Source organism: Lepidochelys kempii, chromosome 5 (genome assembly GCF_965140265.1).
Source record: "Lepidochelys kempii isolate rLepKem1 chromosome 5, rLepKem1.hap2, whole genome shotgun sequence".
NCBI classification, from domain to species: domain Eukaryota; kingdom Metazoa; phylum Chordata; order Testudines; family Cheloniidae; genus Lepidochelys; species Lepidochelys kempii.
Window position 1 is genome coordinate 116,496,522 of NC_133260.1, and position 16,238 is coordinate 116,512,759.

General features: G+C 42.3%; 1 protein-coding gene across 13 annotated transcripts in view; it reads left to right on the forward strand.

Annotated features, from left to right (window-relative positions):
• TEK (TEK receptor tyrosine kinase) overlaps positions 1-16,238 on the forward strand; it is an 87,515-nt gene that overhangs the window by 65,046 nt on the left and 6,231 nt on the right. For 7 of the 13 annotated variants that reach the window (XR_012159119.1, XM_073345547.1, XM_073345540.1 and 4 more), the window contains 9 exons: positions 1,070-1,231; positions 2,627-2,761; positions 4,499-4,795; positions 7,311-7,610; positions 8,203-8,360; positions 9,396-9,606; positions 13,907-14,017; positions 15,036-15,226; positions 15,851-15,964. Coding sequence is in view for 12 of the 13 variants with exons in the window: in XM_073345547.1 (XP_073201648.1) it covers positions 1,070-1,231; positions 2,627-2,761; positions 4,499-4,795; positions 7,311-7,610; positions 8,203-8,360; positions 9,396-9,606; positions 13,907-14,017; positions 15,036-15,226; positions 15,851-15,964 (1,679 nt within the window). In the remaining variant the exon portion in view is untranslated. The remainder of the gene's footprint in view (positions 1-1,069; positions 1,232-2,626; positions 2,762-4,498; positions 4,796-7,310; positions 7,611-8,202; positions 8,361-9,395; positions 9,607-13,906; positions 14,018-15,035; positions 15,227-15,850; positions 15,965-16,238) is intronic. The other 6 variants (XM_073345541.1, XM_073345545.1, XM_073345543.1 and 3 more) reach the window with 4 other exon arrangements.

Below are 16,238 nucleotides of genomic sequence, written 5' to 3' on the forward strand. Positions count from 1 at the left end.
ACATTCATGGCTTTGTCTACCTTTTATATAAATATACGTTTAATTGTCTCTGCCTAATGACCAGGCTGGTCAGACAAGCAAATACAGTCCTATGTCTAAGGCAGACTGAGATTATGCATTGCGTGCCAAACACATTTTAAGAACATAATTCTAGCACGTATCCATAACTCTTTGTACACACCCATCCATACCTCATTCAAGAATATTAATGATCAGTGAGTTATCAGTTTTCCAGTGATATGTTACATGCTACCTTTTGGTTCTATATCATGACAACAGTGTCAGGCTTGACAAGAGTTACTGACACAGAGAAGTAAACCACCAATAGGCCTCTGTGTCTCGCTCAGCAGCTCTAAAAATTAGGGTATGTGAGTAAGTGAGTGCTTGTCAAAGTGAGTAAGAGTGATAGAAATAGGACCCTTACAGTAGGGAGCATATTGACCATAAGGGGACACTATCTAGATCAAACCCCATATTTTAACAGTCTTCCTTCCTCTTGATAGTCCTACGTGGGATTATTAAAGATGAAGGAATTTTAAAAATCTGATGTATTTTCATTGTGGATAACATTTGTTTACTTTCTTGACATTTCATTCAGCCTGGACAATGTTTCCAATCAGTTTCACTTTCTGGTTCTCGTAGACTGGCACAAGATTGAAATGTTTTTTATTGACAACGCTACAGGGAAATGTTTAAATAAACATCTGCATTCAAAATATTAAAGCATTTCTACCTTAAACAGCTGCCTCCTGCATTGTAATTTTTGTGAATTGGCAAATGAATGGGATGGTAAAGATTGAAAAAAAAATCCAAGTGTTTGGAGAGGGATCTAAACCCTTATGCTTTAGGATATAATCCCACCTCTAACTAACGGGAGTTAGGAAGAAACTTTCCCTACCATAGAGAAATGTTGCTGAAGCAGCTGTCAGAGACAGGGTACTGGAGTAGATGGACCATTGCTCTGATACAGTCTGGCAATACCTGGATTCATAGGAATACAGGTAGATGCCACAGTTTTATTAATACAGACAAATAAAAGATCTGGTCTAATAGTCACATTCTTGCTCAGTTCCTCCTGTGCCTCAGTATGCTCCGAGGATGATAGACAGTGGACATAATTTTCTCACCATCAATATCAATGCTGACTCCCATACTGGTGATGGACCGATTGTGTCAACCAAGCTCCTGTATAAGCCTGCTAAAGGTTATCAGCCCTGGATGTCAGTAGAAGGTAAGGGTCAGTTCTTTCATCCCATCACTCATACAGAAACCTCATCTACAGTCAAGCTGAAGAAAAATCGGAATGTGGTGTTTGCTCTAACGTAAAATTCTGTTTTGAAAAATGACTTTTACTTATGCAGGGCTCAACAGAACCTACGGCTGGCCCTTGCAAGTGCAATTCTTACTTAGGTTTCAACCTAAAAAGATATTAAAGCAGCAGCAGAAGCAAGTGGCCTCCTACATATTTCTCTGTCTCAGGTTTTTATAAGGCTCCTATCATTGTGGTACCCAAGTACTGGCTTCTAGGACTTCTAAAGACCAAGGGCCAAGTTCAGAAGTGAGTCAAGTGAATTTGAGTAGCCTAGAGGAGACTATAAATTGGTGTAGCTTACCACTTCATCCAGTCCTGTCAAATGTACATTAAAGTCATGTAGACTTTTCCGAGATTCCCATAGGTTTGCATGGGCTCACACACACTTTGCCAAGTACATGATTAACTTACAAACACACACCTTACACATCAGCTCTAAATTTGACCCACTGAGTGCAAGGGAATCAAAACAGACATATTTCAGACTCTGACAGGCCAGAAGCGAGGAGCGTAGCTAAAAAAAACCAATGAACTGAGGATGTAAGAAGGTGTAATCTAAAGCAGCCCCCATCCTCTTTAACTGACATCTTCTGACTCCTCAGTGTGTAATTTATGTCACCTTGCTTTCCCTTACATATCAATAACTGGATGCAAGTAGATCTAAGGGAGTATGCCTGGTTGTATGGGAGTCTAACCTATATCACTTTACACATCATCTTCATTAGACACCAAGTCTCTTTGCTGGGATCTCTTGATGAAAAGAAACACAGATACATCAACACTGAGGATTCTTGAGCCTTTAGCCAACACATTCATGGGTATTCGGGATTCCAATTCGTTCTTTCCAGGCTTGTATGTTTTGTCCATCATTGTGGTATCTGAACTCCTAATAGCTAGACCAATGACTTCATTAAGTCTCCACAAGAGCGAAGAGGTTTGCCTGCACCGGATCAGATTGTAAGATCTTTGGATCGGGGCCAGCTCACTTGGAGCCAGATTTTCAGAAGTGCTCAGCACCCAGCAGCTCCCCTGAGGATCCTGAGCACTTCAGTACTTTTGAAAATCTGCCCTTTTGTATCTCATGCAAGGCTGGGCACATTGCTGGTGCTTTAACCCATAATAAGCAATACTGTCATAATGGTAATTAACATGTACATCTAAACAGCTCATCCTAGAGTAATGGGGGTAAAGCGGAGCCCATAACCTTGACCTCTCTCAAGAGCAGACCCAGCTGTGATGCGGGATTCAGAAAATCCCTTATTATTTTTCAGAATGGAATGGAGGGTTGACCTTTCTTTCTCTTTTCGTTCCCAGTAAATGGAAAGAGCAAGAGATTATTTAATCTAGAACCCAAAACAGAATATCAGTTCTGTGTTCAGCTAAGCCGGCAAGGGGATGGTGGAGAAGGGCATCCTGGGCCACAGGCAAGCTTCACAACGGCTGCACTTGGTACGTAGGACTTTTGGCCTTTCACATGGGGAGCTTTCAATCAGCCTCCTTCGTCTTCTCTGCAATATGCACAGCTGCATTCATCTGCATGCATGCCAAAGCCCACTGAAGTCAATGGAAGCCTTTCCATTCATTTCAGTGGGTTTTGGACCAAGCCCCAAAATAATGTTTCTCAAACAGAGGGGCCTGGGGAGGTTCAGATCCTTTCAGAGGAGTCTCAAGCAAAGCAAAGGAAAATGTGGGGAAAGGGGAAGAATTGCAAAAAGTGACTAAATATCATTCTCCCCATTTTACAGGTTGGGAAAACTGAGGAATAATGAGGTTAGGTAACTTGCCCAATGCCACACAGCAAGTGCTCCACAATGTTGGGGATAGAACCCCTTCTCTTGATTGCTAGTGATGGCTCTAACCATTAGACTATGTTGACTTCTTTAAGGTTAAGATTATTCGAAAATCAGAATCTCATACAGAGTCAAGGAACAGAAAGAAATCAAATACTCAAGCACTAAATAAATGACCTCTTGTTTACTGAACCCTTAACATGGAAATGATCCATCAATAAAAAGAGAGGGGCCTGGCCCCTTCCTCATGTTTAAAAACTTCCACTTTGCATCCATAATCTTTCAACCCTCCTCCATCCCAGTGAAGGACATGAGACAAGAAAGATACTTTTTTGCTGACACCCAGGCCAACAGTTCTTTGTATGGAGCTTGTGCACACCAGCAACCAACCAGGGATCTACTAGTTGTAGAGTATTAGCTTTCTTCCCTCCACCCCATCTCCTTCAATGTAATTTGAATTCCCAAGTCTATTATCTCTATCCTCACATTGTCCCATAGCTCTGTTGTTTTACTTAACCACACGCAATATAGTTATTCAGGCCCCCTCATTCTCCTTCAAAGAACTGTAGGTAGTGAGAGGGGCATTAACCTTTGCTATTCTGATCTAGCAAATGTGACTGTGGCCAGGAAATAAAGTGCCAGGGTCTGATTCTCCATTGCCTTGCACCATGTGTAGTCATTAACACCTATGAAAGCGAATGTAGAATTCTACCAAATTGACATATTAGCCTTTTACATGCACTTTGTAGCACTATAAATTATTATACATGGTTCAGGGCAGTGGAGAATCAGGCATCAGGCCCTTGGTTTCTTACCAGCACTCCTGTTTGTGAAACCCTTATCACCAAATGTTAGAAGTAAACAATCTTTCACAAAAACAGAGCAAATGAAGCCACATGAATCCTTCAGTCCAGGAGGGAACGTGGCTGGAGGAGGTGGCTGGAGAAATTCCAGATTTTCTGAGAAGCAAATGGCATTTCAGAGAAACTGAAGATCTGAAATCCACCACCCTGCTACTTGTGGCAGGCCCAGCAGCATCAGAGATTGACAGTACTTTCCAGTGGCACCATCAAGGGCACTGCAAAATGCTAAAGTCATTTAAAAATGTCAGTATTGTGATCCATGCAAGGATGTCATGTCCCTGAGAAGCAACCCAAAACACGCCATGCTTGGGCTGAGCATTTGACCTCAACAGCAATTCTAGCCTCTGCTAGGTATGGAGGACAAGATTTGAACTATGGATGACCTCAGGCCTCACTTGGCAGTGCAGAGCACTAACCACTAACCCAGATGGCCAGTTCCAGATTATTGTTTTAATACCAGCCTTTGCGTGCAAGTATCCAGAAGACATAAAATAAAGTTTTTTTTCTCTCTCTCTCTCTGTGGATTCTCCAAGGTCTTCCTCCACCAGAAGGTCTCACCCTCCTTCCTAAAAGCAAGACATCTCTGATTTTGTCATGGCAGCCAATAGCACAGAAGCCAGAAGATGACCTTCTTGTTGAAGTGGAAAGGACGCGTGTGAATGACAACAGTGGTGATGAGATCAGTGTTATCACCCGTGTGCCAGGAAATATATCCACCCTGGTTATTGATGATTTAGAACCCAGACAGCAGTATAGGTGCAGGGTACGTGTGAATACCAGGTCTGAAGGAGAGTGGAGTGACTATTTGTATGCATGGACCTACAGTGACAGTAAGTGACTGGATTCACTTTACTTTATTTATTCCTTTCTCTTCCTCTTCCCCCTAACCACCCCCAGCAGGATTCTGATGTTGCTAGAGGTCTTTGTAAAATGTAATTGTGATGGGTTAAGTCACAGAGACCCCCTTGGGACTGTCACCTGTTGTGCTGAAACTACCTCTGAGCCCATCTTCCCTGCCAGCTTGGGACTCCAGAACCCTGTCTTGTTGAGCCAGACATGCAAGTCTGCTGCAACACAGACCCAGGGTCTGAACCACACCCCCAAACCTGCAGACTTAACTGAAAACAGCTCAGCATGTGCTCCTGTCTCCAGCACCCAGATACCCAATGGGATCTAAACCTCAAATAAATCTGTTTTACTCTGTATAAAGCTTATACAAGGTAAACTCATAAATTGTCCACCCTCTATAACACTGATAGAGAGAGATGCACAGCTGTTTGCTCCCCCAGGTATTAATCACTTACTCTGGGTTAATAAATAAACAAAAGTGATTTTATTAAGTATATAAAGTAGGATTTAAGTGGTTTCAAGAAATAACAGACAGAACAAAGTAAATTACCAAGCAAAATAAAACAAAACATGCAAATCTAAGCCTAATACATTTAAGAAACTGAATACAGATAAATCTCACCCTCAGCAATGTTCCAATAAGCTTCTTTCACAGACTAGACTCCTTCTTAGGCTGGGCCCAATCCTTTCCCCGGTACAGTTCTTGTTAGTTCCAGCTCAGGTGGTAACTAGGGATTTTCTCAAGACTGAAGCCCCTTTTGTTCTGTTCTACCCCCTTTTATAGCTTTGGCACAAGGTGGGAATCTTTTGTGTGTCTGGGTCCCCACCCCTCCTAAATGGAAAAGCACCAGGTTTAAGATGGATTCCAGTACCAGGTGACATGATCACATGTCACTGTAAGACCTCATTTTCCATTCTTTCAGGGCTGGCGTGCATGTAGCCAGGAAGGTTTGCGAGTAAACAGAACCATTCACAACCAATTGTCCTAGTTAATGGGAGCCATCAAGATTCCAAGCCACCACTAATGGCCCACACTTTGCATAGTTACAATAGAACTTCAGAGTAATACTTCATATTTCTAGCTTCAGATACAAGGATGACACATTCGTACAAATAGGGTGAACACACTCAGTAGATTATAAGCTTTGTAATGATACCTTACAAGAGACCTTTTGAATAACGCATATTCCAGTTATATCATATTCACACTTATAAACATATTTCCATAAAACATATGGAGTGCAACGTCACAGTAATTCTCTGCAGTAATAGCATAGTGCTTCTGAATGTGCATTTACAGCTGCTTTTAGCTATTGTTCAGAGGGATAACTGAGGGTCAGCACTAATTCTTATCCACCTGGTCAGAGACTAAGGATGTGAGTTTCAAAAGTTCCTAAGTGACTCAGGAGCACAGGTCTCAGTGACTTTCAATGGGATGTGTGCTCCTAAATCACTTAGGTGCTTTGGAAAATCCCACCCTCAGGGCCTGATTCTCAGAAGTGCTGGGCACCCACAGCTCCATCCAAGACAATAGGATCTTCACTGATTCGGGAAATCTGGCTGAGTTGTACCAAGCACTGAAGGGTGAGGAGAGGATGCAATGTCTGTGCACTACACTGAGTGCAGAGAGTAGTTGAGTCTGTCATAATGCTGGTGCTAGAATCCTCAAAGGAGGTAGGAAGGGATGAGAATGGTGGCAAGGCCATCGTCTCACCTGCCCCCTCCCTCCCCCCCCAGTACTGTCACCGCAGCCACACTCCCTGGGGACTCGTGAAGTCATTGTGCTTGCCTGAGGCCCAATGCTTCTAGTACGCTCCTCTGGAAGAGCACAACTCTGCACCGCTCATGCCTGCAACCTCAGTGCTAATCCCATTCGCACAGGTGCTTACCTACACTGGTAAAGGTTACACAGCTGGGCCCTGCATGTATTACAAACATGACAGTGGTGACCTGCTTCTGGAAATATCACCATAGGTATATTATTCCAAGGAGAACTTGTCTTGCCAGCTGTGATTGTGGCTACCAGCTAAGGGCTCAATCCTGCTCCCATTGAAATTTGTGGGAGTTTTGCCGTTGACTTCTACCCTTCCTAATGGCTGTTGGATGGACAAGGAAAACAGGCCTTAAAGAAATGAAAAGTAAGGGATACTGGAACCACAGGGGGATGCTGATCCAGTCAGGAGGTAAAATTATGCTGCCCTAATTCAAGAGGAAGCCCTTTGTCTAGGATAGTAGTACCTGAAGCAGTCTCTTCTTTTTCCTAGCAAGGATAGGGAATACCATGAGGACACTCTGCTGGAAGTGTTCAGTATTGCAGTAGTTGGTGCCAGAATGAAATGCACCATGTCAAGTTTATAAAAACATAGTCAAGTTTCATTTGCTGTCGCCCTGATCCTGGTTCTGTTTAAGCCAGTGGGAGTATTGGGGAAAGGACTGGCGCTAAGAGAAGGAGCAAGGATGGATGTAAACTGGAACATGTTCTTTTTTTGTCCATAGGAATCCCACCGTCACCTGACAACATCAAGATTTTCAACATCACGGACACCTCCGCCATCATCTCTTGGTCAACTGCTGCGGGACAGTCCATCTCCTCCATCATCATCAGCTACAAGATTTATGGCAAGGCTGAGTACAACCACATTGACGTCACAATAAAAAACACAACCATCACGCAGTATCATCTCAAGGGCCTCGAGCCGAACACTGCGTATCTGGTTCAGATTAGTGCACAGAACAATATTGGACTGAGCAACCCAAATCCCTCTCTTGAACTGCAGACTCTCCCGGAAACAAAAGGTTGGTTAACCCAGCTTCCTGAACTCAGTCCAAGCCATGCCTGGGCGGTCTGAGGGGCCATGTGGGTTAGCAAGCTGAGAACACAGCTGGGGACCGATGAGCTTTTATTTGTTACTCTGAATTTTGTTGGATTTTAAGAAAAATGTACCCAGTGCACATCCAGACAAAGACCTTAGAATTTAAATCCCAGCTCTGTTATTGGTTCACTGTGTAGCCTGGGGCAAGTCACACAATTTCCAGAAGTGGCTGCTGACTTTCAGTGCCCCAGTTATTGGGGGCCCAACGTTTCATAGATTCTTAGAGTTTAAAGCCAGAAGGGACCATTAGCTCATCAAATCTGACCTCCTGCATAAAACAGGCCATGGAATTTCACCAGCCTGGCCACCCACGGACTGACTTTCAGAGATGCTGAGCACCCCCAGCTCCAGTTGAAATCAGTGGAGCCACGGGTGCTCAGCACTACCGAAGATGAGGCCCAAGTTCTCTGGGCCTCCATTTGTGTATCTGTAAAATAAGAATGCTAATATTTACTCCCCTCAGAGGACTGTCAACGTTAACCAGATGCTATTAAGTGCCATTTTCCCCTCAACAGCTCCATATGAATCAAAGGGAGGGAAAATGCTGCTGATTGCTATCCTTGGCTCAGCAGGGATGACCTGCCTAACAATCCTCCTGGCCTTTCTCATCATGCTGCAGCTAAAGCGAGCCAACTTCCAGCGCAGAATGGCTCAAGCCTTCCAAAATGTGGTAGTGAGTTTCCAGTTTTGCTTTGTCGGTGCAGTTGTTCATCTCAGCCTCATCTGTTGTCTTTTTCTGATGGTTCCCTCCTCCTCCTCTTCTGACTTTCGAAATAAAGCTGCCCCCTAATGCATGTGCTAGCATTAATAGTGTCAAGCTTTCCTACCACTGACCCAGAGGTGAGCAGGGGATCACAACTGTGGGATACAAAGTTGAGGGTCCACCTAGAGAAGGAAGGCAACTATGTGCTATGTCTCCCCTTCTGCTTTACTGCTTCTATCTCCTTTGCAGCACCAGTTTGTGATCTGATGTGTGTGAGGACGGGAGGCATGCCCTGCCAGACCAGAGAAAGGCTTGTGAACACACTACTCGGTGTGGTGTAGTCTCCATTTAAGCTGCACCGTGGGTTGTAAAATGCAGTGCAAGTTACTGCTACTCCGAGCCCCAGTAACTGCTCCTCCACAGTCTGTAGAGATGGGCACGGCAGGCCAAGAGCCAGCCAATGGCAGCACCACACCTCTTCCGGCTTCTTTCATACAGTGGACAGTATGGGCCATCATCACCAGTTGTTAGGTCCCACGGAAACTCTCCCTACACTCTTTTCTTCCACATTAGCAAATCCTATGAGGATGCATTAATTAAAGCGAGGATGACCCCTCAAACACAGCAGACTATTTGATGTGCCCCAGCCTGATTAGGCAAGGGAGAGAGTGGAGACTATTTAGTTGCTAGATGTAATAGTTTGCTCAGATGTTTCGCTTTCTCTTCTTTCTTCCTCAACACTGCAGTGGAAGCTGCTCAGCATGAAGAAGGAAGCTTACCCAACCCTGTAGCCTACTTTCTGTCAGCCTCCACTACACTTTTATAAAAGTAGTCAGCGAGTGTCTCTCCTCTCATTTAGACAGTATAAACCAGGAATTACACTGCAGAAGACAATAAGCTAGAGAAGGCTCAGCTCCCATGTGCTTATATTGAATGGGTAGTAAGTTCTGTGGTATTACTCCATACGGTACAAACTACTACTAACGTGGTCAATTTTTTTCACAGAGAGAAGAGCCAGCTGTCCAGTTTAACTCAGGAACTCTCACTCTGAGCAGGAAAGCCAAGAACAGCCCAGACCCCACTATCTATCCAGTCCTCGAGTGGAATGACATCAAATTTCAAGATGTGATTGGGGAGGGCAACTTTGGACAAGTCCTTAAAGCACGAATTAAGAAGGATGGCTTGCGAATGGATGCTGCCATCAAAAGGATGAAAGGTCAGCGGTTTTCATTAAAGACTGCAGAGTCTTTGAGGCCGGGGCCCTATGTTTATCTGGGTTTGTACAGTGCCTGGCATAAGGGGACCTTGATTCTGACTGGGGCCTCTGGCTGCTACTGTAATATAAATACTAAATAATAAGCATGAATAATAAGCTCACTTCTGCTTTTGCCTGGCCAAGGTTTGCATCCTGGAGATGGCTTTTTTTTCTGTCGGTGTGTTTTTTATAGTTTAACCCGGTATCATTGAGTGCTGACTCTTCCATATGAGTTTCAGTCTGTTTGATGAGTCACATGAAAATCTCATCATTTGCTACTCCACAGTGATAATGGCACAGAGCCTTTAAAACTTGCCAATGTTGCCTTAAATAAATAGATACGGTAGCAGTATATTTGTAGGGTCATTTAAATTTCCTTCTACTTCTTTTTGGGCATCACTTCTCTATCTAAGGCCTGGTCTACACTGCGGGGGGGGGGGCGGGAATCAATCTAAGTTAAGCAGGTTCAGCTACGTGAATAATGTAGCTGAAGTTGCTGTACTTAGACCTACTCACTGTGGTGTCTTCACCATGGTGAGTCGACTGCTGGGATCCCCCATCGACTCTGCCTGCGCCTCTCGCAGCGGTGGAGTTTAGGAGTTGACAGAAGAGTGCTCAGGGGTCGATTTGACCCTCGCTGGATCGATTGCTGCCCTCTGATCTGGCAGGTAGTATAGACATACCCTAAGGTACTTTTAAGATGCTTATCAGCATGGTATCTAAGTTCCAGAAATACTAGAATACTGCCACTATAGTGCCTGGAATAGTGCAGATGTTGTTATGCAGCTCTCTAGGTCATTATCCAAGGAAACTGGCAATTGTTTAAGGGTGGCCATTGTATCATCCATTCTCAGAAAAAGAAGAGAAAACCTGGTTGCTGCTGGTGCATGGAATGGTGAATGCTGAGTTTTTAATGATACCCAGTGTGACCGGAATCCCAGGGGAGCCGACTGAGGTCACTCAATTAGGATGAAGTGCAAAGAATGGGGCAGACAATCCCCAAAGCTGGAGGATATTCCAATACTTAGATTTTCCAAGCCAGCACAAAACCTTCTATAATACCTTACTGGTTACCCAGAAGCCAACAACGCAGTTCCCTTAAAGTAACCCAGCCTCAGACCTTCACCCAGACACCCAAGTTAAATATGATAAGAACTAATGAAAGCTTATTAATCATATAAAAAGTTTCTACCAATCCCAAAGGATCGGACACATTACCTCCCAGGTTAATGAATATTCCAGATCTTACCCAAATACATGCTTACAGCCAATTCTTATTAACTAAACTAAAATTTATTAAAAAATAAAAGGGAGAGAGGATTAGTTAAAAGACCAGTATACACACAGACATGAGTACAGTGCTTGAGATTCAGACTCATAGCAGAGATGGTGAGTTTTGTAGAGGCAAAAAGTTTCATATTTCAGAAATAGTTCATAGGTTATAGTCCAATGTTTATATTCAAGGCGGGCCAGTCAGCGCTGGGATCTTATTCCTTGTTGCTTAGGCTTCCCCTGCATGAAGCCTCAAGCAGATCTGAGATGACAGGATCAGGACCCAAGTCTCAGGCCTTCTTGTGACAGATCGGGGACTCGGAGAACAATAGACACTCATTTCCTAAGCATGGCAGATAATTCTCCACACAGATCCACATAAAGCATTGCCTGTTTTTCCACCATTTGCAGATGATTGGCTATACACTTCAAAGAAAGATGAATACAGCGATATCCTAGGTTTACAGTTCATTTAATTGTTAAGAATTTCTTTTGATCTCTGAATTAACAGAATACAGCATAGACAGGGACTGTTTGATTACACTGTTGATCTCTACCCATATATATGTAAATACACAAAAACACAAACATTGTCTCCCCTTATGTTTTTAAGGGTTGAATTTGAGTCATTGGTCTTGCAGGGTGCTTAATCCTTTCTTCCTTAGTTTGGGCTTTTAATTTGATCATCAACTTTAATCTGCTCTGGAGAAACATTTTCCTGACCAATGCGTTCTTTCTGCGCTTTATCTATTTCCAGATTCACTTGTGAGATATTAGACAGACATTCAGAAACTTCATTCACATATAAACTGCTTTTCTGCACAAACAGCTATTTTCCACAGACAAACATTTGGAGAATTCCTCAATAGGCAAGTTATTGCCCCAATAGACACAGGTTTAGGATTATTTCTTTCCTGTGACTGATTTATGTTAACCTGACTAAACAAAGCTTTAATATCATGCTCAATCAAAAGATGCTTAGGCAATAACTTCCTTACACCGGCTATAACTTCATGTTTAATGCCATTCCACTCAAGGTGGATTCTGGCTGAAGGCACATTTACAGCAAACTCATAGAGGGTTAAAATATTCACACTTTCACCTGGTAAGTAATCTTCCTCTTTGACAAGATCCTCTTTAACAAGACTGATGTTAGAACCTGTAATTTGCCCTAAACAGCTTTTACCATTGATTTTTACATTCTTTGCCCAAGTTATGGGGTTACCTTCACCTGACCTCGCAGTAAAAGCATTTACATAAAAGGTGGCAGAGTTGGGGTATATTTTAGTTACACATAGACAACTACTTAGAGTCAAACAACATACCAACATGGTTACAAACTGGATAGATTCTATCCCCATCTTTGCTGTTGAGACGCTTTTCAGGATGATGCTGTCCTTCATTCTCTTGAGTTGGAGCTTAAGTTTGTCCATTTTGCCTTAGCTTCTAGTTCCTGCAATTGAATATATGTGATTCTTTGTTAATGTTCAGAACACAGGCGTTTTCTTTCAGCAGCATCTCTTTCCGTATCAGCTATCTTTTGCTTTCCCTGCAATCGAAGAGGTATTAGCTTTTGTTCAAGTTGCTGCTAGTTTCTCACTGCAGGCATTTTCGCTGGGTCTGCCTCCTGATTACTGGCCATTAACAGATTTTTCAATTCTTGCTCTGGGGCCTTTTTTTAAAAGACAACCCCCTCTGTGAGCACAATTCTTCCAAGCTTTTTCTGTCAGGATCTTCCTAGGATCTGGGTCACTCACTGTAACTGATTTTTAACCCTTAAGCTCTCCAATATCAAAATTAATTTTTGACAAGTGTGTGGTTTTGATCCAAAAACCCAATTAACCTGTGGTAATGTGTGTCCAAGCACAACTACGCCACTATGACCGGAGTCCCAGGGGAGCCGACTGAGGTCACTCAATTAGGATGAACTGCAAAGAATGGGGCAGGTATTGGATATTCCAATACTTAGATTTACCAAGCCAGCACAAAACCTTCTATAATACCTCACTGGTCATGTGTCACACCCAGTGTGCATCTTTTATGGATGAAAAACTGGTCTAAGTGTGGGTAGCCCAGAAGGGCAATACCACTCTGGCTATGCCAGCATGCCAGCTACAATACACAAGTAGAAACAGGGACATGAAACGCTGGTATATGGTAAATTAAAACATAAGTTTAGGGGCAACTCTCCAGCCACTCTCCCAAGATTTATAATGTATCTTTTAAACAGAGAGATCCAAGCATTGTTGATTTTGCTCTTTAGGAATCATTAGGCTCAGTCCAACTCTCAGTGGATTATTTTGATTGACTTCAGCTGGGGTTAGATTGGACCCTTAATTAAGGACAAGATGAATCATAGCGGTAACCGAGGTTTATTTGATTTTGCAGGGTAGGTATAAAACCAGGCATATTTCACAACTGTGCTATGATGTTTCAGATCATATTCTCATTTTTAGATGTTAAAGATCTTTTCATCATAGGTAAACAGAAAGTGGGTTCAGTTGGTTTACTACACCAGACTTCACAGAAGTCTTATTTTGTGCTGCATTGTAAGTGTGCTAGGTGAAAAATATTTCTGGTGTACGATCGTGTTAGCCTATCGATGGCTTTTAGAATAAGCTTGCTTGGCTACTTTTATTACCCTTGAATTGGATGCTTTAAGGCGTTTGGTATTTGGGGACTTCAATATCAAGATCTGCTCACTCTCTTTTTTAGGCTGATGGATTTGTATAACCTGCTAAGGCATATTGTGTCTCTATACCATAAGAGGAGTGACATATTGGGTGTGACTGTTGAAGACATTATGATGCCTCTAGGTTTTTGACTGAAGAATGATGTTATTATTTAGGTAAAGACTGGAATACCATGGAGTTTATCCCTTTTCAACATCAACCAGTAGTCCAAGTTCTTGTCTTAATGACAGTAGCAACAGCGTGGTTTTAACTGCAGTTTAGATGAGTACATAAATAAATGTTTCTTATATTTTCAGAGTATGCCTCAAAGGATGATCACAGAGACTTTGCTGGAGAATTGGAAGTTCTTTGTAAACTTGGACATCATCATAATATCATAAATCTTTTGGGAGCATGTGAACATCGGGGTACGATATTTTGTTTACCTGGCTTTAAAAATTCCAATAAAATAAAATATAAAACTACATATTTGTCTAGGCCAGAAATTCTCCTTATATTAAAGTAATTATTGTGCTCAGAAAAGGAAAGATGGCACCCTTTTTATAACATAAAATATAAGCAGATTTTTACATAAAATATTTAGATGCATAATAAACAGAAAACACGACATAGCTAAACAGTGGTCTGTGGACCACCAGTGATCAGCAGTGCTCTTTTTGGTGGTTTGCAGAATTAATCTGTTTCAAAACCAAGCAATGGGGTAATTGGACAGGAGGTTTGTTCATAAGCCAATGTTTACCTGGGAGGATTACTGCAGTGAATAGATCTACACCAGTTAATGATCTGGCCACTTACTACAGTAGAACTTTAGAGTTACGAACACCAGAGTTATGAACTGACGAGTCAACCACGCACCCCATTTGGAACTGGAAGTACGCAATCAGGCAGCAGCAGAGACAAAAAAAAAAAAACAAGTAGAGTACTGCGTTAAATGTAAACTACCAAAAAAAATACAGGGAAATTTAAAAAAAAAAGATTTGACAAGGTAAAGAAACTATTTCTGTGCTTGGTTCATTTAAATTAAGATGGTTAAAAGCAGCATTTTTCTTCTGCACAGTAAAGTTTCAAAATTCACTTGTAAACTTTTGAAAGAATAATCAGAGTCTGGAACAACCTCCGTTCCTCAGGTGTTTGTAACTCTGAGGTTCTACACTGTATTCCACACTGTGAACTGCTGGGCTGCAACATTTCTGTTATGAAAAACGCTTTTTGAACTATAAAATCACAAGAATCCTTCTGAAATGGCCATCATTGCCATCTTCTTCTTCTGCATCTGAGAAATAGAAGGTTTGTTTGTTTGTTTGTTTGAATCTTGTGTGGCATTATACTGTAGTAGTGGGACCCAATCAGGGGAAATGCATAATCACTGACACTGTCTCCATTTTTAGCTTGTTATGTAATACTGCTCTCTCTGTTTTACATTAGGGTATCTTTACCTGGCTATTGAATATGCTCCCCATGGAAATTTACTCGATTTCCTAAGGAAGAGCAGAGTGCTGGAGACAGACCCAGCATTTGCTATTGCCAACAGCACTGCCTCCACGCTGTCTTCTCAGCAGCTTCTGCATTTTGCAGCAGATGTGGCCAGAGGGATGGACTACTTAAGCCAAAAACAGGTCAGCTCTGAGCTCCTTGTCTTTTAAAAACACAGCGCTTTAGTTTTTAGGGCTTGATCTAGTTTTTGTCACCTCTATTCAATATGTATTGTTAGGGCTATACCAGAACTGATCTTTTATACAGTCCCCAAGGATAACAGGAACACACTGACCCCTCCTAAAAGATAAGGTCAGGATGACAGTTTGTAATAGAGATGTTTTGATTGAACCAACATGATCAAGGTGATAACTAGCCGCGCAGGGGACAGTGATTAACTATGTCAAAGGGGCAGTACTAACTTGTTTGTATAAGGGTATAAAGATGAACCTCAGAGGGAGAATCAGCCAAGGGGGGACCAAAAAGTCCCGCCATTCACTGAGCTGCATCCATTGTCATGGGCATACGTCTTAGCATCCTTGTAGAGTCTACCAGGTGCTATTACCATGCTTTATTGATAATAAACCTGGACTGGCACCTTCGTACTTTAATGACTCTTGTGGTCATTGGGCGGTTCGCTCCACGTCTACTGTGCCAGCTGTCTGCACAAAGCTGGGGCAGCACACAGGGAGAACACACACACACACACACAGCCGAACATCTAAGCATACTGGGTTACCTCAGAATTTCTGTTTTCTTTATTGTAGTTTATTCATCGCGATTTGGCAGCAAGAAACATCTTGGTTGGAGAAAACTATGTTGCAAAAATAGCAGATTTTGGATTGTCTAGAGGTCAAGAAGTTTATGTTAAAAAGACCATGGTAAGGATTGAAACAAACATGTTCAGTATGATCATTCTTTAAGAAAATCACACCTCATCAGGGGTTATTACTATGTCTTTTTTTTAGAGATGGAGCCAAGAGACAAAGTTTGGTTCTTAACCTTCCTAAAGTCCAAGGAACCAGTTGCAAAAATTTCATGCAAAGTTCAGGGATATTTGGATGTAGCTTTTTGGCTGAGGCCCATCACTAGCCATTTAAAAAAAACATCTTTCAACTATAATCTGTATTCAGATGGCTTCATTCTATTGACATA